General features: G+C 43.9%; 1 protein-coding gene across 3 annotated transcripts; it reads left to right on the forward strand.

Annotated features, from left to right (window-relative positions):
* Window positions 1–183: 183 nt before the first annotated feature.
* Window positions 184–23,870, forward strand: med30 (mediator complex subunit 30). Of its 3 annotated transcripts, none has more exons than XM_019870867.1 (5): window positions 184–285; window positions 888–1,048; window positions 2,644–2,802; window positions 3,469–3,512; window positions 5,024–5,605. In XM_019870867.1, the coding sequence occupies exons 1-5, from the start codon at window positions 252–254 to the stop codon at window positions 5,079–5,081; spliced, it is 456 nt and encodes a 151-aa protein (XP_019726426.1). In that variant the 5' UTR covers window positions 184–251; the 3' UTR covers window positions 5,082–5,605. The 3 variants fall into 3 exon arrangements, with proteins under 3 accessions (XP_019726426.1, XP_019726424.1, XP_019726425.1); XM_019870865.1 differs by lacking the exons at window positions 3,469–3,512; window positions 5,024–5,605 and adding exons at window positions 6,803–6,910; window positions 23,292–23,870 and having other exon boundaries at window positions 187–285; XM_019870866.1 differs by lacking the exons at window positions 3,469–3,512; window positions 5,024–5,605 and adding exons at window positions 6,803–6,910; window positions 23,292–23,870 and having other exon boundaries at window positions 221–285; window positions 824–1,048.
* The last annotated feature ends 492 nt before the right edge of the window (window positions 23,871–24,362 follow it).

Consider the following 24,362-nt stretch of genomic DNA (forward strand, 5'->3'; position numbering starts at 1 on the left):
CTTAACCGTAACGCTCCAAATGTTCTCTTCAAAATGCAAAAAGGAGCTAGAAAACTCTCAAGTACAGTCTATGGATCACTTCATGTTGGACGAGTGTTAATTAGTCTTTCTACTAATGGCCTCACACCAAGTGGGTCCGACTCCACGAGCCGTATTCCATGACTTATATTATTTTTGCGTTTCTATTTCTGCAGTTAAGGTTTCAGACTTCTCGCGATACTTCCACCGTCCACCACAGCTGAGAACTTGACATGCAATCAACACGGACACATAATCGCCACACAGGTAATATAATTTATTGTCAAACGTGTTAGTTCACAAACTTAAACGTTTTAAGCTGTGTTAAAGTTTTGTTTAGAGAGCCAACGACTCCTAAAAACTGCTGTCGCCTTTTCTGGCTCTTCACTCAGCTTTGACAACAAACGCTCCACTTTTTCATTTGGAACTACTCCCTAGCCTCTGCTTCTTCCTCGCGTTTTATGGCAGTCGGTTGTGTTGTTCTCTATTCACGATGTCATTTTAACGACTTTTACTGATCCAAAGACACTTTAAAAAGACTCTAATTTACGAAAGAACTTGATAGCGAGCATTAGCTGGCCGAAAGTGATTTTCCTCTTCTAAATCCCCCCCCTCAATTGACGTTTAATTGACGCTTATTTGTCCCACTTCACTCATCTTCCAAATCTCTCACACAATGTTTTAATTGTATTTGATGGTTTGCTTGTAGTTCAATCATGCCGGATGGTATTTACGAAAATTCAAGTCTCATGTTTTGATGAAGGGCAAAAAGTTCGAGTAACCTGCAATCTTCCATTTGATCAAGGCACATAAGGGTCTGAACTGCTTCAATCATCAACCTGCTGTCTTCATGACAACCCCTCCACTAGTGTCACCTTTTACCGGGCAGCCACCGCCTCAGCAACAGCAGCAGCAGGCCCAGGCAGCCCGTGATGTCAACACGGCTTCGCTGTGCCGCATTGGCCAGGAGACAGTCCAAGATGTTGTCCTCAGGACCATGGAGATCTTCCAGCTCCTCAGGAATATGCAGGTATTTCCACCTTCCTCTCTATGCTTACTAATCACTCATTAATAAAACAAAAGGAGACGGCACACTTAAAGCAAAATGTGGCACGGCACACTTAACATCCATTTACCATGGCGACCCGAGGCGGAGATGCTCCGTGACTCCTGGAGACGCTGAGACTCTCTCCAGAGCAGATAAAGTTCACCCTTTTTCATCCAGGCTGGAAATGAATGACACTTTCTTGAAGCCACTACTGACAAATTTAACCATAAGCAAAAAATAAGAGTGAGCGTTGGCCGTACAAATTCGATTGCCTTTTGATTGTGGAGGCCGCGTTTCATCAACTACCTTGCTCGTCATGTGATTGGCGGAGAACAAGGTGTGGGAGTGGTTATTATGTAAACAAGTCCCAATGTTGCATAAAAGTCGGGCTGAATTGCAGACCGGCTGGCTCGCAAGTATGGATGAATGATTTTGAATGATTCTCTTCCCATATATATGTATTTTTTTTCACAATTTCAAGCAATACATTAATCTATATACAAGATCAGTTTTATTATCTCTAGATGTTTTGGCTTTATAGGTTAGGCTTATCCTTAAAAGCAAATGAGCTATGAATGAATATGAAAGACTAATTCAAAATGAATTATAACAGGCCAGCTGATTCCAACTCCTGGCATCGCTGCGCCGGCAAGGCCCCTTCAAGTTACACATTCAATGTACAATAATTCAAATAATTTCTTTATATTTTATTTAGTTTTTAAGAAAGCACAATGTATTTTTTTCCCCCCCTTCTTTAAAAAACATCAAATTGTAATATTTTGCGTGCTCAGTGGTACGCCTTAGTGGCCTTTAAATAGATTCCAATGTTGAACAGTAATTTGGGATGAGTGAACGGAGCTATGAGCTTGGACCTTATTAAACTCCAAAGTCCCTTGACTTATGAGTTTTAATATATTTTAGCCATGATTTTTTTTTTTTTTAGCCGCTTTAGTATGCCTGATCGCTGCGTGCTCAAAATGCAGCTCAGCTTTGATCGTGTCCTGACAACGAGGTCGGCCTGCGTTAATCATGGATGACTTCCTGCTTCTGGGAAACCGCCAATCCTGCCACATACTCAAGTCACAGCCCACAAAGATCCGTACAAACCGCCCTCAACTGCAGAATGGCCACACACGAGATTATTATTTATTATTAGTTTTTTTATTTACTGGTTTTCTTTACAACCCACAAAAGATTTTCATCTTCCCTTTTCCCCCTTCTTATCTCTCATTGTGCCTTCTTGTCTGTCGAGTTCTTTTATATTTCTCTAATAGTCGCTCTTCACCTCATTTGCCCCGAAGGCAGGCTTTTGTCACGTTATGCAAGCACTTCATATCAGATGCGTCTCGTATTTTCCTCTCTGCAATTGTTTCCCTCATATTTCCACAAACGTCCTCCTTTCATGCCGAACGGGTCTGTCATTCTTAAACGGTGAGGAAGGCGATTCAGAAATTGCAATGAAGCCGCATCTATTTTGTCCGAGTTGGAGGATTACTGCAAATCAGAGAGCGCTTAGCAGTCATTGGGGATCGATGCGGGCATTTACTTAACACAACATTTCTCCTGGTCCCTCTCAGCTGCCTAATGGAGTCACTTACCACCCCAACACCCACCAGGATAGACTGGGAAAACTGCAGGAGCATCTTCGCATGCTTTCCGTGCTGTTCCGCAAACTGCGCCTCGTCTACGACAAATGTTCCGAAAACTGCGCTGGGCTGGACCCGATACTTCCAGAGGTATGACTTGTGGGGAAAAAAAAAAAACAAATATTGCAAACATGAGTACAAAGCAACGGAAGTTGATTTTTGTCACACGGTGCTCAGTTTTTACTGAAACCTCCCAAAAATGTCTAAAACTAAACCAGCGAAGACCAAAATTTGGGTTGGGAGGAATTGTTACGATAAGAAAATATTTATTTGTCTCACAATGGAGAAATTCCCAATTTAAATCTTCTCATATTCAGCCAAATGCTTCAGAACTCATTGGGTGGTGCTTCACAGTGCAGATGGACAATAACCCGAAGCTTACAGTGAAAGCAACTCGTTTTTTTTTTTTTTTTTTCTTAAAAACAAAGAAGTGGAATATTATGTGTTGGCTCAAGACTAAATTGAAGTCAAAATGCCCCAAGAACGAGCAGGAGTTGAAGACAGAGAGGCCTGGCAGAGAGTCACCAGGAATTAAATCTAGCACCCGGCGATGTCCGCTGTATGTGTTCCAGACTTTAGGTTGTAATTAACCGCAAAGGATGGGCAAGCAAATATTAAAGTGCGCAAGTTTGATTTACGATTATGTATGTCCCTTAAAAAAAAAAAAAAAAAGAGGCATATACTGTATACAGACGCGCACCCGCAGACATAGACACTGATCTTTACTTTGCGGGGGCTCTTATCTACTCCCTCTAGGTCTTTCTTTTCTATGCTTGCAGCAGATCCAGTGGGCCTCTCAGGTGAGTCCCCCAGCGTGTCTTTTAGGCTGGTTACGGTCCGCCATCCACCTTGCGGAGCAGCAGCACTTAAGCTCTGCTGCACTTCCTCAACGCATGCCTGACCGGATGCACACCGATGCACATGTGGGTCGCGTCCCACTCGCAGACTTGCATGTGTGCACTGTAGGATGTTCAAGGTGTTTCACAAACAAGACACGCACGCCCGCCTTGTTGGTCATGCACTGTGCAGGGGGGGGAGGGGGATCCATACAAGCAAGACTTTTTGATCAGATTTCGGACTGTCACCGACCCGCAAAATTTCTACAGTTGGGTTTGCAGCTAATCCCTTCTGAGAACGGAGGATGTGAAAGATCAGTCCCGAATTGGAGCAAATCTTCCATCGTTGCCACTTTCTACTCTTTTGCGCCATAAAGTCTATTTTTCTCCGAGGCATTTTTGAGAAGGACTCAAAAATGCCTCCGTGGTTAAAGTCAGCAGATGGATTTGCTAACTATCGATTCGCTTTCACGTCCATCCGGCCGTCGTCAGAGGCGAGTTGGAGCTTATCCCGCCTGACTTTGGTCGAGGGGTACACACTGGAGTGGGCATCTTAGGGAATTTTGAATCGTCGTGTAACATATGAGGCATGTTGTAGAAATGTGGGAGGAAGCTGGAGAAAATCCTGCACAAGCTCAGGCAGACGGCTTTATTTTATTCCCTCCATTCCAAATCAGTTCATCCTTGTCTGTTTCTCCCGTGAGTTTGACAGCCCGGGACTGTCATTGTTGTGGTGTGAACCTTCAGTGATGAAAGTCCTCCGGATTTTCCCGGAATTCCGGATTTTCAAATTTTCATGAAAAATTCTCCGGAAAATTGAGGAAAAATTGCCTAAAATTCATCCGGATATTAGTTGACAACATTGAACGAAAAACGCATTTGAGTTCGTTGTTTTGCTTTCACTAGCGTAGCCATGTTGAGGCACTAACACTAGTAACAGTAAAGAGATTTTCATCTCTTTATAAACACAACAACAAACTAAACCCCCAGTGGATCGAATAAAAGACGCCATGGACAAAACAGTTATTGTCGTTAAAAAAAAATAAATAAATAAATAAAAATTGACAAATGGGGCAACACACAGAATGGCAGAAAAACGTGTCCGTCCGACTTCGAGCGTCACGTCGTCTCGGCTAGCTTAGCTTAGCTGTTGTCGCGTGTGTCATCCGTTGCGTCGGCGCTGATTGGTTGAAACCAAAAGACCGCGCGCGTGCGTACATGTTCTTGCTGACGCACGCACAGCAGAGCGCAGCGGACTTTTCCGGAATTTTCAGGAAAGTCCACTTTCATCTCTGTTCATTTAATCATTTGAGAAGTTATTTTTCTTCTTTGGTGTCAATAAAATGCTCCATCGCTTCCGCGGCGGCTCCGTTCGGGGCTGGCCGGCCGTAGCGCAGCTCAAATGCTCACCTAGGACAGAGCGTTGTTGATCTTGGCCCCAGCATGCGCACCATTTATCATCCCGGACGTTTTAGGTGCCTGCCTGACATCCGCTCACCACTGGCTGCCCCAAACAGGAAGAGGAATCAATGACTCAGGCAGCGTGACCTCATTGCAGCCCAATTTGCAACAGACCCGATTAACGAACAGCTGGGCCAAAGGCACGTCGGCGTTTCTTTTTTTTTTTTTTCTTCTTTTTCTTTCCAGCTGTCGTCGCGGCCTAATTCTCAAGCCCTTACATACTGGTGTCTTTTTCTTCCCTTTTTCCTGCTCCTAGTCTTCTAGCCTGAACCCCGTTTGGCTTTTCCCTCGAACCATTTCCTTCACGTTCCTCGGGTTGTGCTCCTGCCGTCTCCTTTCCTTTTTTGTTATTTACTACTCAAGTTATTTCCCACTTTTCTCTGATATAGCAAGGCAACCTGGTGAACTTCATTAGCCCATTCTTCTCTGTCGAGGCAGGAAACCACATCCATCTTTTCATGGGGGAGGCGGGAGTTATGACTCACTGGCACACTCACGACACTCGTCATCCATCTTAGCCCCCCCTCGCTCAGCACATTTTACCCCCCTCGCACACTCCAGCTGCCAAAGTCAGGCCAGATCCTTTTTTAAAAAAATTCTTTTCAGTGTAGTGCAATTTAAAAAAAAAAAAAAAAAAACTCTCTCCCCCCTCTACCCGTCGCAAGCTTCCCTTCTTGAACCAAAGACAAGCTCACACTTTGTCTAATATCCTGCTCATATCCTTGCTCCCATCTCCCCGAGAGTCCGAGGTCGTATTGTGGGAGGCTGGCCAGACGTAGGCCAGAAAGCACGATATTATCTGCACGTTTGTATCTTTTCTCAGGCTTTCTCAGTCGACATATATTTTTGGTCATGTGTCCCCTCTTTGTTTAAAGTCATTTCTCCCGCTGGCCTGCACCTCTGTTTCTGCTCTCTCTGGCTATTCATCCTTTCCACTTGTGTCGTCCCCTTTCACGCCTCCCCCGATGCCTCTTCTACTGCTGTATTTCTGATTCAACTTGTTTTTCTGTCCGTTTTATTTCTTCTACATCTTTGATGACTACAGTCTCCATTCAGTCACGAGTCAATTATTGCCCCAGGCTCTTGCAGGTTTCTTTAATCAGTTTCCACACCCACACGTGGAGCCTTCATATTGTTCCCGTGTACTCTAGTTTCCTTCTGTGTTCCACAACCACGACCGTATGGCCCCTTGCTCGCTGTGCGACAATATAGAAATGCAATTGGCCACCCCAAAGGGAAAGAGAAGCGCGGTTCAAGTGAGCCCCGTTGCCGTTTTTTTTACATATTGTCAGAAACATGACGGCCGCATGTAAACTACCTTCGTGGGAGATGACCACTAGGGGTCACTCTGATACTAAGCACGTCCAAAGCGAACTGCTTGAATGTTCTTGCATATCACTCCCGCCAGTAGTGTGGACAGGACAAGGTCAAGCCATACGGGGGTGTTTAAAAATGAATGAATTTCCTCACTTTCTGTCCTGCCTTTCGCGATGTTCTCGGGAGTGCAGGAGACTTACCTTGCACTCACAAGCTTACACCGAATCCCCATTTTCACTCCTGCGCTGGGACAACATTGCCCCGTAAATGCAGCATTTGAACCTATAATTGCACTCAAACATAAAAGTGATGCTTTTATCCAAGAGAGGCATAAAGGCAAACACATTTTAATTCGTTCAACATTGGCAGAGATTAAAAACCTGCTAGGACATATCTGATCACAATTATCCAGTGGAAGCTCAATAATATGTGGGTGCCTGTTTTTATATTGTTGTTGTTGTTCCTGTCCATTCCAGCAACTGATACCCTTTGTGGAAGATGACGGCACCAAACATGACGACCACTCAGCCGGCCAGAACCGCCCGACCGCCGAGGACAGGAGAGAAATCCAGGAGGTCAACAAGGTATTGTTTTTTTTTTTTGTTGTTTTCGAGCCGCACTCTCAGGGTTTCACGCATGAAGTTCCAGCCAGAGGTGATCAAACGACAAGGTCGGCTTTCGGAAACTATTCAAACCGATGTGGTTCCCTTGTGCTTTGATAGTGTTTCATACCGTGAACCTTTATCACTGCCTGTCATTCACGGTGGCCGCGTGCTGGCGTGGACAAGGTTGCTCGAGTATTGAGTTAAATAGAGCTGAGAGCCTTCCCTGAATAGCTTTTCCTTTTTATTTCTATTTGGTACATGCTTTAAAGAACCTTTTGACACGTAGGATTTATCACAACTAACTTTTGGTACGTTCGTCTACTCTACGTGATCACTGCAGCGCCCTGTGCTTTGCCGTATCTCGCCACTTTTCTGTGAGATATTTTTCCGCGAGGGGGAAATCGGTCCAGTCCTCCAATTACCTAATAAAATAATCAAGTAAATACATCTTTTTTCCTGACCTTTGAGACACGTGATGAAGGCCGCGTGGGGAATGCAGTTCCTATCAGGCTACGCTGTGGAATTTAGGGAGGAAATGTGCCTGACTGACTTGTTTGAGGATAACTCCCCCCCCCCCGAGGCAGCGAGCTGGATGGGAACACATACGGTAAATGTAAAAGTTATCTTTTTTTCCCAGTAAGCCACGCCAACACACGTAATTTTTTTTTGAATAGACTTGTGGGGTTCTACCAGGTGGATCATTTGGTTTTGTTTGGAGTAGGTAGGTGAAAACGGGGAAAAAAAACGCATTTTGCTTTCTAGGTCGTCTGTCTCTCGGTTGTTCCGTAGTCAAGTGAGAAAAAGCAAATATTTTTGCGGCGTGTTTTGAATGGTAATGATGTTTTCAATAGTCGATAAGACAACATTGCCTTCGTCTACACGAATAATTCCCAAACGCTGAAGCCACTATTGCGTTCATTATCCTGACTTTGGTATAATGCATGACACTTTTCAGCATCCTATACGCCATATGACTTTTCAGAAGGTTTGTTTACGTGTTGTGAAAGTGGTACAGAATGCTTCATCAAACCACACAGAATTTAAAAACGCATAGCTCGATATATAATTCCAGACAGCAGACCCGAGCCAAAAGGTTTTTTTTTTTTTTTTTTAGCTGAGGCGTTTGACTTTTTGAGTGGCCTCAAATGTCAGCACACTCTTAAGAGCTTTTTCAAATGTGTTACCTGTCATATGTGTGGGTTTTTTTTTTTTCGCTCCGGACTGATAGAGGGGCCTGCGACGCGCAGCGCAGATAACGCTTCTTTAAACCGACACGCTTCGTTGTCAGTCAAGTCTGAAAGTCTTTGTACAGATTGCATCCACCATCCTGTAAAATAGCGTCCACGCCACACCTTTTTGAATGGCGCAGATAGAAAGCTGACCAAACAAACGGGGTGACAAGCCGCGCGGTCCTTTTCCTATGAAATCATGTAACAAAAAAATTGCTATTTTATCAAAATCCTGATCTTAGAAGTCAAAAGTCTCTGTCAATCCCTCCCTCGGTGTTGCATGGCGTTTGCCGCCGCAGATTGCTTTTTTGCCACAATGGTTCATTTTCTTGTCCCGTTTCCAGCGAGCAGTACCGTTCCATTTGGTTTGACACACATCGCGTTTATTGCTTTCTGTATTGTCAAAATGTCAGTGTCAAGGGGCAGCGGCAGCTCAGTCCCTCTGTTGTTGGAGCGATGGCAGTCTGCCAAGTGATCTGAAATTGCCAGGTCCTGGTCGCACATTTAGTCCGTCTTTCCAATTTTCCATCTTATGCTTAGTCTCCGGCAAAAACAAAGGAAATGACATCACCGGACTGAAAAATGGCAATTTGAACAAAATCGATTTGTGCTGCTGTGAACGACGCCGGCAGCGCAATTCGCTTAAGTCCCAGCTAGCCTGGAACGACAGCTCCCAGCTCCCGTGATGCCTTTAGCGTGAAACCCGGCGTGCAAAATATTGGAAGATGCCAAGCCTTAATCGGTTCTGGCAGTTCAGTAACAATAGACTCTCCTGAAGCTAAACCAAACAACTTTATCGTTGTGCATTTCTATCTCTGCGTGCACACTTAATTTCCATTCCTTTTGCGGCCTTGTCGAAAGAGCCAATTCCAATTGAAGGAAGCCGATTCTGCCAATGCCCAACCAAATTTCAACTCTTGTCTTGGGCAAGGTTGAGGGGGCGAAAAAAAAATGGAACGATCGTGTAAGGCATCTGCCCAAATGTGGCACGCTGAAACATTTCACCCTTGCATTGTTTAGGGCCCGATTCGGGAAGCCAAAAGTTAATACAGAAATAAATACGCGGCATCGGTAGGTTTACCTCCCTGCAGTTTCCATATTTGATCAAAGTGCAGCGGTTATTGATATATGGAGTGCAGCGTAGGTTCAGGTGAAGCCCATCATAGTCTTTTAGCTTCCCTTTATCTACCGTGGATGTGTTTTGTTTGTGGATGTGTATGTACGGAATGAATGAGAGCTTTTGTTCTTTCTTCAGAGCAGGGAAATTGTTTTTTTTTTTTTTTTCCACGCGCACACATTTCCTGTGTGTGTGCGCGTGTGTGTGGATACGCAGGTTGAATCCCCTCTGTTTCTTCCCTCCCTTTACGTGCATTTGCCGGGCTCTGTTCAGATATTGCATGCCAGGCCGCCTGAGTGCGCCGCAATGATAATGGTCCTAGGTCAGTCGTGTCAGCAGCAGCAGAGAGGAGAATTGGTTATTTTTAAGAGCTGCGCAGCAGCGCTCCCCTGGCTGCTTTTAAATGTTAACACAACAGGGAAACATTGAGGTGAAGCCTGAGCTCAGCTGTGTTCCGCTTTATCCCGAACAACATAACAAAACATACCGAACAGCATTTTAACACAATGGTTGAAAAGGCCTTGGAATACAAAATTTGTTTCCCCTCCTTTTTGCATTGCTGTACCTTGAATAAAACCATTGCAAACATACGGTAAATTAAAAAACAAAAACGCCCCAGTGAAGTGGAAATGGCCCCTATTAAGATTCTGCTCTACATAAGAGATAAATAACCTTGTTTTGAAACGCGACCTTCCCCCAATGCGACGCATTAGCATGCAAATTGAGTTCTGTCAAATCATCCAAGTCGACAGTATGGCGGTTGAGAAGACGCCATGGAAATTTGCTCTCGGCAAGTGTTATCTATGACACTTGGAAAGAACTTTTGTATTCGATTCGAGTAGATAGAAGCTTCCTTCTACGTCAGCATGCAAACATTCTCCTGAACACGGTCATGTGTTTATGTTTGGCAGGTTTCACGCTGAGCTTGCTCACCATGCCGGTTTTAGGTGGTTGCCTGGGCAGCATGAGAAATATTTTTCTTTTGTGTATGCTGTGCCAAAAACAGGTCAGGGTTTTAGTGGCCCAGTTTTATTTTATGAGGTCTTGACATTCTATTTTATGCGCCTTATAATGCAGCACACCTTACATCTGAAAAAAAGTTTTAAAATATTTATTATGATAATCATTGAAGGTGCTCCTTATAATCCGTAGCGCCTTATAGTGCGGAAAATCCCGTCATTTTATTTCCCAATAATGATAAAGGTCCTGATATATTTCTTCCTTAAAATTACATGAAGCGAACGGCAATATTCTGTTCTTTTCTCCATCCATTTATAAAATGCATATAATAAGGTTCAGATGGGCCGCGACTCCAGTGAAATGGGGGGTTAGGGGGATGTCTTTATAATCATGTTCATTATTTCTCCGTTCTAAACGCTGGGTCCAACCCAAAGGATGAAACTCCAATTTTTATTAGATGCGATTCCCTCTCTGGCCCTGAGTGTGCGCCGCACGTGAACATATTTAGCTGGGATTTTTTTTTCCCCCCCTCCGGGCTTCCCAGCTGCACATTAAGGCAAGCAACAAGGGCAGCAAGCTTTGGGGAGTTAAAGTGGTTAGTCCGATAAACAGAGTAAAGACGCAGCAGGACAAGGGAAGCAGATGTTTGCAGCCGGGGTCACATCTGCTGCCGTTGCTCCAGCCAGATCGGATGGCTGTGGATGAAGCGGGGATTGGGGATGGGGGGGAGGGAATGGGAGTAAATGGGAGTGGAGTGAGATAGCAGAGTAGAGGGAAGGCGATAAACGAGGAAGAACAGGCTTGCGAGAGAGATGCATTGACGTTGCGCGGGTAAAAGGGTTGACAGAGAAAGAGGTGAAAGATTTGCGATAAGAGTGATAGAAAGGAGAAACATGGATAAATAGCTGGCTGATGGCTAAAGGCAGAAAGAGAAATGGACTATCAGGTGTTGGAAGAAGGATGGATGAGCAGATAGCGGCTGTCGGGCTGAGCGGCGACAATTTTAAACCGAAGGGTAAAAGGATGACGAAATGTTGGGCCTGCGCCCCAAACAAACGATGGTGGTGAGCGAATCCGACATTTGAGTTTTGGAAATGGCATGCGCGGAGGAGAAGCCCGGTTCAGATTGATGAAAGAATGTATTGATGGATGTGCCGACAGCTGTGGGTTGTCAAGTCAATCCGTTTGATCAGGAAATAACCGGCGAGTGATAAAGTTTAGTTGCAGCAGGGCAAATAGAATCTTGGATGGGTGATTGATGCCGAAGTGAAAAGAGAAGTGTCGGTTTTTGAAGTCACACACATGTTAAAATTCAGATCACACCTCCCCCATTTTCAAGACAAGAATATGAGTCGATAGCTCATATGATTGATGCACAGGTAAAAATCAGACGCTTAATGGCTGCGAATTTACACATTCATTGTTTCTGGGGTAAACGATGTCCAACGGTTGCTTTTATTCATTTATTTATCAGATTTTTTTATTTTTTTTCATGAAACAGTTAACCGTGACCCATTAAAAAAATTACTCTGCAACAAGACAAATATGACAAACAAATACATGGTTGTCATCGTACTACCGGCGATAGAGCAATGACGTCACGTCGATGGGAAAAGGGTGACAAAGTGCCCGCGTAAGAGGATTTTCCAAATCATACGTATTTTCTTCACGCTGGCCTCAAGAGTCGAATAACCTTGGAGCAGGCAGCCGCCTTGTTATTATTCGACAGGAGAGAGTGGTGTGAGGCAATCCATTGAAGTGTACGCTCCCGAGACACTATCACGGTAAACAGCAGTGTCGATTTGACATCGCATGTCCACGCTTTCCAATCCCTCACTAATCCCCCCCGTCTGGAGCCACGGCATAAACAAGAGACTACCTGAAAAAGACCACAACACAATTGAAACCCGAAACGGGGACAATACATTGTAGGAATAACAGCTGTGCGACGCATACCTACTTTGATGCTATTTTGATGGTTTGGAAGCTACTCTCCAACCAATTTAGTTTCAGATGATACCCAGGCTAAGAAGAGCAAGCCTTTTTAAAAATGATTATTCTCGTTCAAAGTTGGTTTCATCTGGCAAAGAATGAGAATGTGGAGCGCCAGGAGAAGCATTTTAAAACGGTATACGTACGTACGATAGTTTCGGCACGTAACGCGCTGCAAAAATGTGTCCTATTCCTCCGTGTCAGGTCTCGATTAACTCATCCAAACCCTTTGACGTCTAAAAGCGTTAACGCATAGTCCCCGCCTCCCCATGACGTCTAAAGGCGTCAATCATGTTTTTTCCATGGGAGAGGGTGCAAGAGAGTCTGATGCAACTTCTCACTGAAGGAGCAGGCTTGACTGCAATGACTGCAATAGTAAAAAAATGGCCAGCAGGTGGCAGTGGTGCAAAAGTCCACCATTGTTCAATTTGCGCTTTCGTTCATAGTTTTGTGCAAATAAATTATTTCGCTATAAAAAAAAATTGTAAGGTTTTGTAGGAGGAACACATTATTGAGGTATTTGAGCTGTCACAAAAGCAAAAAATAGTGCCAAACTTGAAATGATGCGTGAAATGCATGCTTTTACAAACAGCTCATTTTCTCTGGATTTCCGAAGAAAATCGACCTTTTCCATCAAACAAAGCAATTTTCTAATGCTGATTGCCAACGAAAGGAGAAAGATAGAAATACTGTTTTTTTTTCTGCTGAAAGAAGGGAGTCTCACTTTTCGCATGTTTATATAACCGTAGAACAGAAAATTCTGTGGGCCTTGCAAATCAGTCAAAAGTCAGTAAAATGTGAGGGACTGAGGGGGGTTGCTCCAGTGAAAAAGGGTGGTATTCAATGAGTTAAGGTAGGCAGTGATTTCCTTTTCCAAGACTCTTCTATCTACTTTTATTTTTCAGTTTCGTTCACGTTAGGGGTCGCTATGGCTGTTGCTCTTCATGGCGTGCGCGCGTATGCAAACATGGTGTGTATGCGTGCATGTGCGGTAACGGGTCGATCGCCGGCAGTTCGTTGCTTGTGAAGTAGATCCCCCAAAAAAGGTCGGGCACCCCTGCTGTACAGAGACGAGGCGCCGAGACTGTTGACATTGGTCTACAGTCCCTTAGCCAATCAGGATGAAGAACACAATGCACTGTAATAAAAAGCCTGAATATGCACCAAAAAAAAAAAAAAATCTGTGAAACATTTGTGAACATTGTGGCGTAAATCATTAGCCTGTACATCTGCCGCAAATGGTTAGCATCCATAAAAGTAAATGCCATCGGCAAGAATCGGCCAAATGATGGACCCACAGTCGTACTCTTAAACTACCGAGTCAAAAGGAATGCAAATTGCGAAAAAATGGATAACCCAGCACTGGGTCCAAAAGGGACCGAGGTGATGCTGGGTTATTCATACTCAGTCCATTTGATTGCGGATTTGGCAGGTTGGGTCCGGATTGTGATCAAATTCTGGGTAACAACTACGAACCCATAGTGATAAGATAATGCTACTAAAGGTTACCAGTAGGACTGCAGCTAACAAAAGTTAAAAGAGAGAGTTGGAATGGGGTGATAGAGAAGAGGCGGATAGATGAGCCCTTTGTGTTGGTGTCTGGATGTTCTATGGGGCGTCTTGGTTCTGAGTGATAGTCTTGCTCTCGTTATCTGTCGATTGGGGTAATTGCCGTTTGTCGGAGTCTGGCTGACGGATGGCGATGCGATCTGGAGGAAGCTTGGCGGTGTGGGAGGAGGTAAGCGGGCCCCCAAACCTATCGCTCGCCACAAGTGTCGACTTGGTGTGACAATGTGGATTTAAATTTAAGTACGCTTAAAAGTGGTGTGTAGAGCCCCCCCCCACCCCTTTTTTTTCTTTTTTTTTGAGATTGTACACCTTTGCTCCATGCAGCGGTTTGCCAGACGATATAATCGCATCCAGTACGGGACTTGCTGTTTATGTATGAAGTTTCTGAGCGTGGTAGAAACTTAATAATGTTTGCATAAATATTTCAGTAGCATTAGCCATAATTCATTGGCGCCTAATGGGTTGCGATTGCTCAATCTGTGTGCCTCAGACCACTGGTGTGCTAGAATGTGATTGCGCATATCAATTCCAGGTCCTTATGCATATGCAGTGTTCTGATATTGAAAAAAAAAAAAAAAATGCAGTCACACTCATGTGACCACAAATTACATCCTTAATGAATCGCCCGCATTACAGTTCACATGCCAACTAGGACAGGAAACAGCATTTAACTTCCTGCTCATTTAGCCAGAACTTTGCAGCCTTTTTTTTTTTTTTGCCCGCCGTCTGCAGCAGCTCCTTTGCAAATATGTGGAAAGCAACCTTCTGTCTGACTGATGGACCGAGGGTGCTTTTTGCAGGGTGATTCATCGCGACTCTTGATAATCATTCCATCTGGCTCGTGGGACAAGGCGGTCTTGTCGTCGACACATCGCTCATCATTTTTGCCTTTGCCCGCACTCCCTTTGCATGCGCCGTGTCTTCTCTCGGCTGCCTTGGAGATGAGCTTTTATCCCATGGGGGGGTTGTCCTGCTGGACCTGTAAGACATGCACCCACCCGCCCCCATCATTCCTCTACTGAGCACCCCCCTTCCCCTCTTCCCCGAGCTGAAGCCTGCCACTGCCACTTGCCTTGCGTTTGATTTGATACCAGCCTAAGTGTGAATAAATTCCTGTCACAGCCCATTAAGGAGGCCTTGGAGAGATCTGGCATATTATTAATTCTCCCCCAGCTCCTCACTTTCGCGCCTGTCTACTCGTCGCTATCTCTCCCGCTCCCCTGCTCTTCTCATGCACTCTCACCCGTCTCCCTTTCCTCCCTCCCCTCCCCTCCCCTCCCAGCACTCACTCGCTTTCTTAATACCCTGTTAATTACCATGTCTGTTCTCTTTATTCAAATGAGAAAGGGAGGAATTAAAAGGGGGGGGTGTGGGGGTGGGTGCTTGCACTTTCAAATTGAAAAGTGATCCATCCGTAGCGTGATTTTTTTTTTTTTTTTGTCTTCTCTCGCTCCTTGCAAACCTGGCACGGTGTTTATTATAAATTCTGGCGGCACTTGCGCTTCATTTTCTCTCAAAGCAGGTGGGTGAGCCTGTGGAAAAGCTGTTGATAAACAAACGCGACCCCCTAACTTGCCCACGAGACCCCGGAGAGGGATGGCTTGACGGTTGCTCCTTGTTCTCTATCCATTTGCCCCCTGCTGTGTCCCCCTCCCTCTCTGCATCTTTCTTCTTCCATCCCTCGTTCCTGCCATCGGTCCTTCCCCCCACCCCCCACATCCTTGCCGCGATGTGCATTCTCCATATTAGTAGGCTGTTCACAGCAGGTGCCCATACCTCGGTCTTATTAGCGGTCTCACGCGCCCCATTAGAGGCTGTGTGGATGCCAAGGGGCTTTTAATTGTTTTGCCAAGGTCAGAAGGGCAGAGCGGCCACAAATCTCTCACCGAGGGAGACGCAGACAAATTTTCACTCCATCACAGCGCGTCCAGCGTCGGAGGAAACCCCCAATTATTCATGTTTTGACTTCCACTGCCATGTACAGTCAGCGCTTAAGTGCATTCAGTCCGTGTGCTTATTAGCTCACGACGATTGCTAACACGAAAACGAGGTCTTTTGGCTCAGGAGTGTATTTTTCACCCCATTTTTCAGGACGAGTGGGATCGCCCTTCAAGCACAACTAAAAACCTAAAGGAAAGATAAAAGCAAAAAAAAAAAAAAAACCCGATATGCTTTGATATCTAAAAGCATGACTCTATATCCTATATTGAAAAGTTCCGGCGCAGACTTGCGTAAGCGTCAAACACACAAGTTCACATAAAAGGGATGAAGGAAAAGAAAGCCGTTTTTAATTTACTTTGAAAAGGATTCACAACTTCAGGCAGTTCTCATGTCATCAGACTGGACCACTGGGAATCTGAACACACAATGGGCTTTTTACTTTGCGGTTGTTCTCGCAAAACTGTTTTTAAATGAACCTTTTTGTGCAAACTTTGGACATGGCCAAAATTTTAACATCGAAACAAAACATGACAACGATCAAATAGTATTAACACTCTCTCCAGTGGACAGCCTATCATGTTATCAGGTTACAGCGTGCATGAAAGGGTTAAAGGAGCAGAACGAGTTAATCGACTTACGGGGAACCACCGTTGGCCTATTGGGAACTTCGGCTTTCACCTAAACGCCTGATTTTTTAAATATTTTTTTTTCAACGATTTTTCCCAATCTGCTGCAAAGCTTCCACTACCCTTTTAAAATTCCTTGACGGGCCGTGTTTATTTAGGCCGTGCCAGTGGTGCTCAGCTGGGGCTTCGATGATATCGGCTCCTGACAGAGATCTCAATTCAAAGCGAAGATGAAGTTGGACGGCCTGTCTGCCCTCAGAGGGCTGAGCTTGTGAGTTGCAGTCAACATTGCTATATTTTGCTCTGTTGTGCAATTCTGCTCAGGCTTACCTCCAATGCTTGGCTACCCGTCGCCGGGTTTAAAGCAACAATACCCCACCCACCACCCTTGCCCTCAATTATTAGCAGTGAGGACCAAATCAAAAAGGTAAAGCCCAATCAATAGCTGTACTTGGCAGGCACTCGAGTGCTCAGCAGAGGCGGAGGGCGTGCCAACTCCCAGATACCAAAAGGCTAAATTGATCAAACGGTGCTTTCTGCGCCAGTCAGCTGACACTGCAGTTGTTCCACCTCAATGCAGAGGACATATTGAGAGCACCCCGGCGGCGGGTGTATGCGGGGATGACAACATGCCTATTGTATTTCTGCCACTGCTAGAAGAGAAGGCTTTATCTGCCTATCCCTTATAAAAAAAAAAAGAGGAAAAAAGGGCTTTAGTCCCCAAGGAAATATCAATCCAAACACACACTGGCACTTAAGTCCTCCCTTTGAGGAAAGCCATAAAGTTTATAAAGTCAATTAAGTTTTTTTCTTTTTTCTTCTGAACTGGTGGCAAATTGACTTTGTTTGGCCTTGGCTCCCTCTGGGTATACTATCAGATGGTTCGACACAACCCACTTAGGGTCACTGTTCCCTAGGCAGGCATCGAGCAGTAAGCAGCTTACTTCCACAAGTTTCACTTTGCCTCAAGTTTGCCAATTTGATGAGGATTTTAGTGCATGTGCAGTTTATTTGATGGGGTGGGGGGGAATAAATCGAAAGAACCTGCCGTCAGACATTAACTACTTTCCAATTCTGCTCCTCACGTGATATGCGGCTTGTTGAAGCTTAGCTAACCCGTGAATGATATTTTTCGTCATTTGTTTTTATTTCGGTCCTTGGAAAAAAAGTAAAAAAAGTTTGGCGTGTGCATTATTCAAATGTCACGACTGAGTAACTATTGAAATAATAAACACATATTCACGAGATGCGTTTGGATGAAACCCGCCGGTAAAAATGAACATTGAGCCTCGATTATCATCACGTAGAAAACGGGCGTTCGTGTCGCCGCTCTGCTTCGTCATGCTATCTGAGTATCGTTCGTTTGCAATTCCAAAACATTGAAACAAGTAGTTCTGTCTCATTCGGTTTTCCCCGATGACTGCGTGATTCTGACTGGCAAAACCGGAGCCCAAAAAGTCTACTTCTCTACCACTCTGCTCCTCTCCTCGCGTCTAATCCCTTCTCCTCACTCACAGACACTTACACTTGTAATTCCCAGCCACATCCACAGAGTCAAAGCTGCGATTTGAGTTGCCAGCGACAGGGCGGATTAGCAGAGGAATCCTGAGTGAAAGCACATTTATGCTCCACTTGCTACATCCCCCCAGCCCCCACTCGCCACTCGCTCCCTTTGCATGCTTGTCATCAAGCACGAGCACGTGATATTTGAATCTCATTCGTTTCCGACCCGCCGCCGCTATCTCAAAATCTCCTCTTCAAAAGGCAACGGCGGGGTTCTTAATACTCAACGAAAGCTTTTTTTTTTATTTAAATGAGGTAGATGCTGATAAATGACTTTATTCATCTTGTAATACCATTACAAGATTAGCGTTATTTTATTTATTTTTTTCCATACGGTTTTAACGGCGCAACAAACCCTCCCCAATCGGCTTTTAATGTGACGATAATACAACCCTAATTAATGGCGCGATAGCAATTATGACGCTTGATAAGCGTGACGATTTGACAAATCCCAAAGTGTTAACCAATTACTAGTTTGATGCACCCATTGAAGAATGACTTCAAGCGACGCAGCCCGCCAACAGAAATCGACTTTTAATTGAAAGCGGCCTTCAAAAGGCACTTGAGTGCACTGGAGTTCAGATAAGAGATGTCTTACCACCGAAATGCATTGATTTGGAAATCTGAAGGGGGCCAGTGGAGCTGAAATGAAAAACTCTGTCCCAGAAAAAAAAACAAAAAACAAAAAAACCCTTGTTACTGGTTTGTTTGTCACCATCCTACTGAAGACGGAATCTTCGATCTGATTTGGACTCGGGGAGGAGGCAGCATGAGGAAGTCTTTCAGACAATGGTAGAAGAAGAGAGGATTGTTCAAAGTAACGCTCGGCTCTTCCGCATAGCAAAATGTTCATTTTTTTTTCAAAACTAGTTTTTTTTTTTTTTTAAAATGATGAAGACTTGGATCAAATCAGAGCTAACGTATGCATGTCACGCCGCCCGTCTTTGTCAACGTTTTTTTTTTTTTTTTAATGATGAAGCAACTTGGATCAAATCAGAGCTAACGTATGCATGTCACGCCGCCCGTCTTTGTCAACGTTTTTGGGACTAGAAGTGAAACGTATCGTCATGAAAATGTTCAAAGGACATGGTGTTAAAATAGTTGTACATTTGAACGGAACTCACAGCACGAAAAGTAAAGAAATGTGTGTCTGGTAAATTATAACGGCACTTCTTGGCAGGAAGGCTAACTTTGGAAAACCCGCTTTATGACCCTGTTCAATATTGCCACATTTGTAAGCAACAAACATTTGTGGGATTAGCACGGAGCCATGTCAGGTGTGTCCCGTGTCAGGAAATTAGGCTAAAATATTTAGCGTTCTTTTCCAAAGTAAAAGCAGATATTTTGAAAATGTCTCTTTTTGGAAAGAAAAAACAAAACAAAGATCTGCTCTCCTGGAAGGGCTGCAGAAATCTGAGAATATTTAAATTGTTTAAAATCACGAGCTGCCTTGTTGCTAGGAGCAGTCTGGATGCTTCTTTGCAGCACATTTCCTTTCAAACAATCCCAAAAAGTCAGTTGATGAGCTTTTAAAGAAACGCCGTCGCAGTTCTGTGCTCTCTGGGGCACGTGAGCGGATATTACAAGTATCCATCTTGTGCTTGCTCCACGATCCATAATGCCCAGAAACATTTTAAAAATGCAAGGCGCCACACAAAGGCAACACTCCAACTCCCGTTTTGGAGGAGGGCAAACATCGTCTCTTAATTTGCTCATAATGTTAACTACGCATTTGCCGGCAAGCCCCAATCCTTCTTTGTAAATCACCATTTACCCATTTGTGTGTTTGACATCTGAACCGACCTTTTTTGTTGAGGAGTCGCTGACCACCCTTCCAAGGCCGCATGTCACGAGAAGCATTTTACAGATTGAAAAGACATCAAAATATAGTTGGTGCGCTCGGCTGTTGCGAGACAAGGAAAGCGAGAGTGCACTTTTTTTTTTTTTTTTTTTTTTTTTCTTCACAAAGTATTTGAATCTCATTCGTTTCCGACCCGCCGCCGCTATCTCAAAATCTCCTCTTCAAAAGGCAACGGCGGGGGTCTTAATACTCACCGAAAGCTTTTTTTTAATTTAAATGCGGTAGATGCTGATAAATGACTTTATACATCTTGTAATACCATTACAAGATTAGCGTTATTTTATTTATTTTTTTCCATACGGTTTTAACGGCGCAACAAACCCTCCCCAATCGGCTTTTAATGTGACGATAATACAACCCTAATTAATGGCGCGATGGCAATTATGACGCTTGATAAGCGTGACGATTTGACAAATCCCAAAGTGTTAACCAATTACTAGTTTGATGCACCCATTGAAGAATGACTTCAAGCGACGCAGCCCGCCAACAGAAATCGACTTTTAATTGAAAGCGGCCTTCAAAAGGCACTTGAGTGCACTGGAGTTCAGATAAGAGATGTCTTACCACCGAAATGCATTGATTTGGAAATCTGAAGGGGGCCAGTGGAGCTGAAATGAAAAACTCTGTCCCAGAAAAAAAAACAAAAAACAAAAAAACCCTTGTTACTGGTTTGTTTGTCACCATCCTACTGAAGACGGAATCTTCGATCTGATTTGGACTCGGGGAGGAGGCAGCATGAGGAAGTCTTTCAGACAATGGTAGAAGAAGAGAGGATTGTTCAAAGTAACGCTCGGCTCTTCCGCATAGCAAAATGTTCATTTTTTTTTCAAAACTAGTTTTTTTTTTTTTTTAATGATGAAGCAACTTGGATCAAATCAGAGCTAACGTATGCATGTCACGCCGCCCGTCTTTGTCAACGTTTTTGGGACTAGAAGTGAAACGTATCGTCATGAAAATGTTCAAAGGACATGGTGTTAAAATAGTTGTACATTTGAACGGAACTCACAGCACGAAAAGTAAAGAAATGTGTGTCTGGTAAATTATAACGGCACTTCTTGGCAGGAAGGCTAACTTTGGAAAACCCGCTTTATGACCCTGTTCAATATTGCCACATTTGTAAGCAACAAACATTTGTGGGATTAGCACGGAGCCATGTCAGGTGTGTCCCGTGTCAGGAAATTAGGCTAAAATATTTAGCGTTCTTTTCCAAAGTAAAAGCAGATATTTTGAAAATGTCTCTTTTTGGAAAGAAAAAACAAAACAAAGATCTGCTCTCCTGGAAGGGCTGCAGAAATCTGAGAATATTTAAATTGTTTAAAATCACGAGCTGCCTTGTTGCTAGGAGCAGTCTGGATGCTTCTTTGCAGCACATTTCCTTTCAAACAATCCCAAAAAGTCAGTTGATGAGCTTTTAAAGAAACGCCGTCGCAGTTCTGTGCTCTCTGGGGCACGTGAGCGGATATTACAAGTATCCATCTTGTGCTTGCTCCACGATCCATAATGCCCAGAAACATTTTAAAAATGCAAGGCGCCACACAAAGGCAACACTCCAACTCCCGTTTTGGAGGAGGGCAAACATCGTCTCTTAATTTGCTCATAATGTTAACTACGCATTTGCCGGCAAGCCCCAATCCTTCTTTGTAAATCACCATTTACCCATTTGTGTGTTTGACATCTGAACCGACCTTTTTTGTTGAGGAGTCGCTGACCACCCTTCCAAGGCCGCATGTCACGAGAAGCATTTTACAGATTGAAAAGACATCAAAATATAGTTGGTGCGCTCGGCTGTTGCGAGACAAGGAAAGCGAGAGTGCACTTTTTTTTTTTTTTTTTTTGTCTGTGCAACAGTGTCGCCAGTCTGCCTCAAAGGAGATTGTGTCAAGGTCCCTTCCTGGTACTTCTGAGGTTGTCAATGAAATATTTTTTTTACCTGAAGTTGCTGAAGAATTTTTGTGAGACTGGCATTGGAGTGAGTTATTTACATAACTTCCGTGAATGAGGGATTTGCTGCCTCCGTCGGTATTTCCAACTGTGGAAAATGCGAAATTTCATATCTGGCTTTTATTCCAAGTGCTCGGCTGGTTATGTGGCGCAAGAATGAAATGAGGCAAACGTTTTGCCTCCGAAGCCAAATTCACCCAGCTATGCTTGAAATTCTCATGACAAGTGCACTTAACTGTATGCACTTTCCTTTAAAAGCTTTGTGTGTGTGTGTGTGTGTGGGGGGGGGGGGGGGTCAACAACACAGTGCTCTATTACCTGAAATTACAACGGCTCCGGATACTATCTCAGAAACGGCCACATTATTTCAAAAGCCGCTCATCAGCGTAATGAGGCATATCACGCAAAAGACACCCTCATACCGACGCGCACGCTCGCTCTCAGAATAAAATTCAAAGTCAAAGCGGGAGATAGCAAAGGGAAAGATCTAGGCAAGAGTGTTCGTCAGAAGCAACGAGAGTCCTTTTAGAGAGCGAGCGAGAAACTGGAAGGCCTCCAAATGTTCCACTCGGGATTATCTTCAAGGACAATCGGCTAAACGGTTCATATTAAGAGAGCGGTGTGAAATCGATGGCTCCAGGTGTTATCTGCGGGCCCGCAATTAGTCCCGGCGGAAGGAGCGTTGCCGAGCGACGGTGATGGATTTCATTGCAATAGATTTCACTGCAGATACAGCACATAACTATACACGGCGCATTAATGTTGCATTTGACAAGTGGGAAATACCTGCATTGAGTCAAGACGTCTGACAGCTGCAGTCGAAGCTGTCTCCGTCATTTGCGGGGCGGGGGAGTCTCCAGAATAATCTGACGTGGAGATGATGAAAGCCTTTCAATCCACAGCTACGCGTGGATATGAGGTTCAGTATATTGCACGTTGGACCAGCATTTGTGAGACGTTTAGACATAATGGCACTACTTCAGTCGCCACCTTCGACGTTTTAGCTGTCAAATTTTTTGTGGATTTTAAATGAAATGAAAATGAATCGAAGACGCTATGCAGCATGCGCAAATTCTTTGAAACGGTCTACATTGCAAAAAGAAATGCCAAGCACGCTGTGGACTTTTTTTTTTGGCTGGCATTTTATTTTATAATTACCTTATTTTCCACACGACAAGGCGCTTCGGAGTATAAGGCTCACCTTCAACGAATGGCTTGTTTTAAAACTCTTTTGATATATTGGGCGCACCGCATTATAAGGCACATAGAATAGAAGCTACAATAGTGGCTGCGATTGCGTTATGACTCCACTAGATGGAGATAATACAATACAATGCAGTTTTATTTATATAGAGCCTTCACAACCGCTGCAGCTGTAACAAAGCGCTTTACAGAACATTTCAAATACTACGTCCAAGAAATCTGAATATTGATCCATATATAAGGCGCATCGGATTATAAGGCGCACTGTTGGAAAATACGGTACTCCCACCATTATTTTTTTAATGGTGGGAAAAAAAACAGCCACATAATGTGCAACTTGTCTTGCTTTTTACAACAGAAGCTGAAGCAGAAGAACCAGCAGTTGAAGCAGATTATGGATCAACTCCGCAACCTCATCTGGGAAATCAACTCCATGTTGGCCATTCGAAGTTGAGCCCACGCCAGAGTTTATAAACCCGCACACTCGCACCCTGAGGAGATCTGGACCCATGAAGAGGCCGCAGATTTGCTGAGGTGGCACTTTATTTCCGGAAGGAAAGTGGATAGATGAAGATGGCATGGTGTCACGCCGCCGAGAGATGAAAATAGGCAACCCAAAAAAAACAAACAAAAAAAAAAAAGCTCAGTGGTGATATGTTGGTCTACCTCGAAATTCGACATTTCAAATCGGTATTGATTTTAAATTCAACTCCCATTTTTTTTTAATCAAAATACAATACATCTATTTAATCCTCTCAATTTGTGTGACTAATCAGTTTAACTGTCCTAAATGTTTCAACTCGAATCAACTCAAGTCCTGAAATGAGGCAAGCATATGTGTGGTTAATTACTGACATTTTATTGATTTTTAAAACGTAAAATTTCAATGGATGTAAATGCCAACACTTGAACAAATTAAAAATATTGAATCACTACATTTAATGGGTGTCATTGAGTGCCATCACTATGCCGTAGCATAGGGATGCCGGGATCGAAAATAAGGGGGCCTGATCACTTGACTGCTACAAACAAAAAAAAACAAAAAAACATTTGGATTGGTCCGTTTTGAAAGGTTGCAACCTTGTAATATGGGGAAAGATGTTTTGAGATAGTGACGACTTACAAAAGTGAGCACGGAACAAATTCAGCTCTTGGGCCAAGGTGCCAACTGCACAGGCATCTTTTCGCGGTAGCCGCTGGCACTTTCGTGAGGTCAAAATATATATATTGTGGTTGAGCGTTTTGATTTTGAAACCCATTACGATACATGTATATAAAAAACGAAACTAAAACAGCACGACCCGCAAACCTCTTCTAAAAATCAACTATAACAGAAGTTGAGCCAAAAAAAAAAAATCACTCCAATTACAAATCGTAAACTGTAATCACCCTCGTCCAAACTTGAAGTGTAAACATAATGAAAGTGTCT

The sequence above is a fragment of the Hippocampus comes genome, unplaced genomic scaffold, assembly GCF_001891065.2.
Source record: "Hippocampus comes isolate QL1 unplaced genomic scaffold, H_comes_QL1_v1.1 scaffold35, whole genome shotgun sequence".
Lineage (NCBI taxonomy): Eukaryota > Metazoa > Chordata > Actinopteri > Syngnathiformes > Syngnathidae > Hippocampus > Hippocampus comes.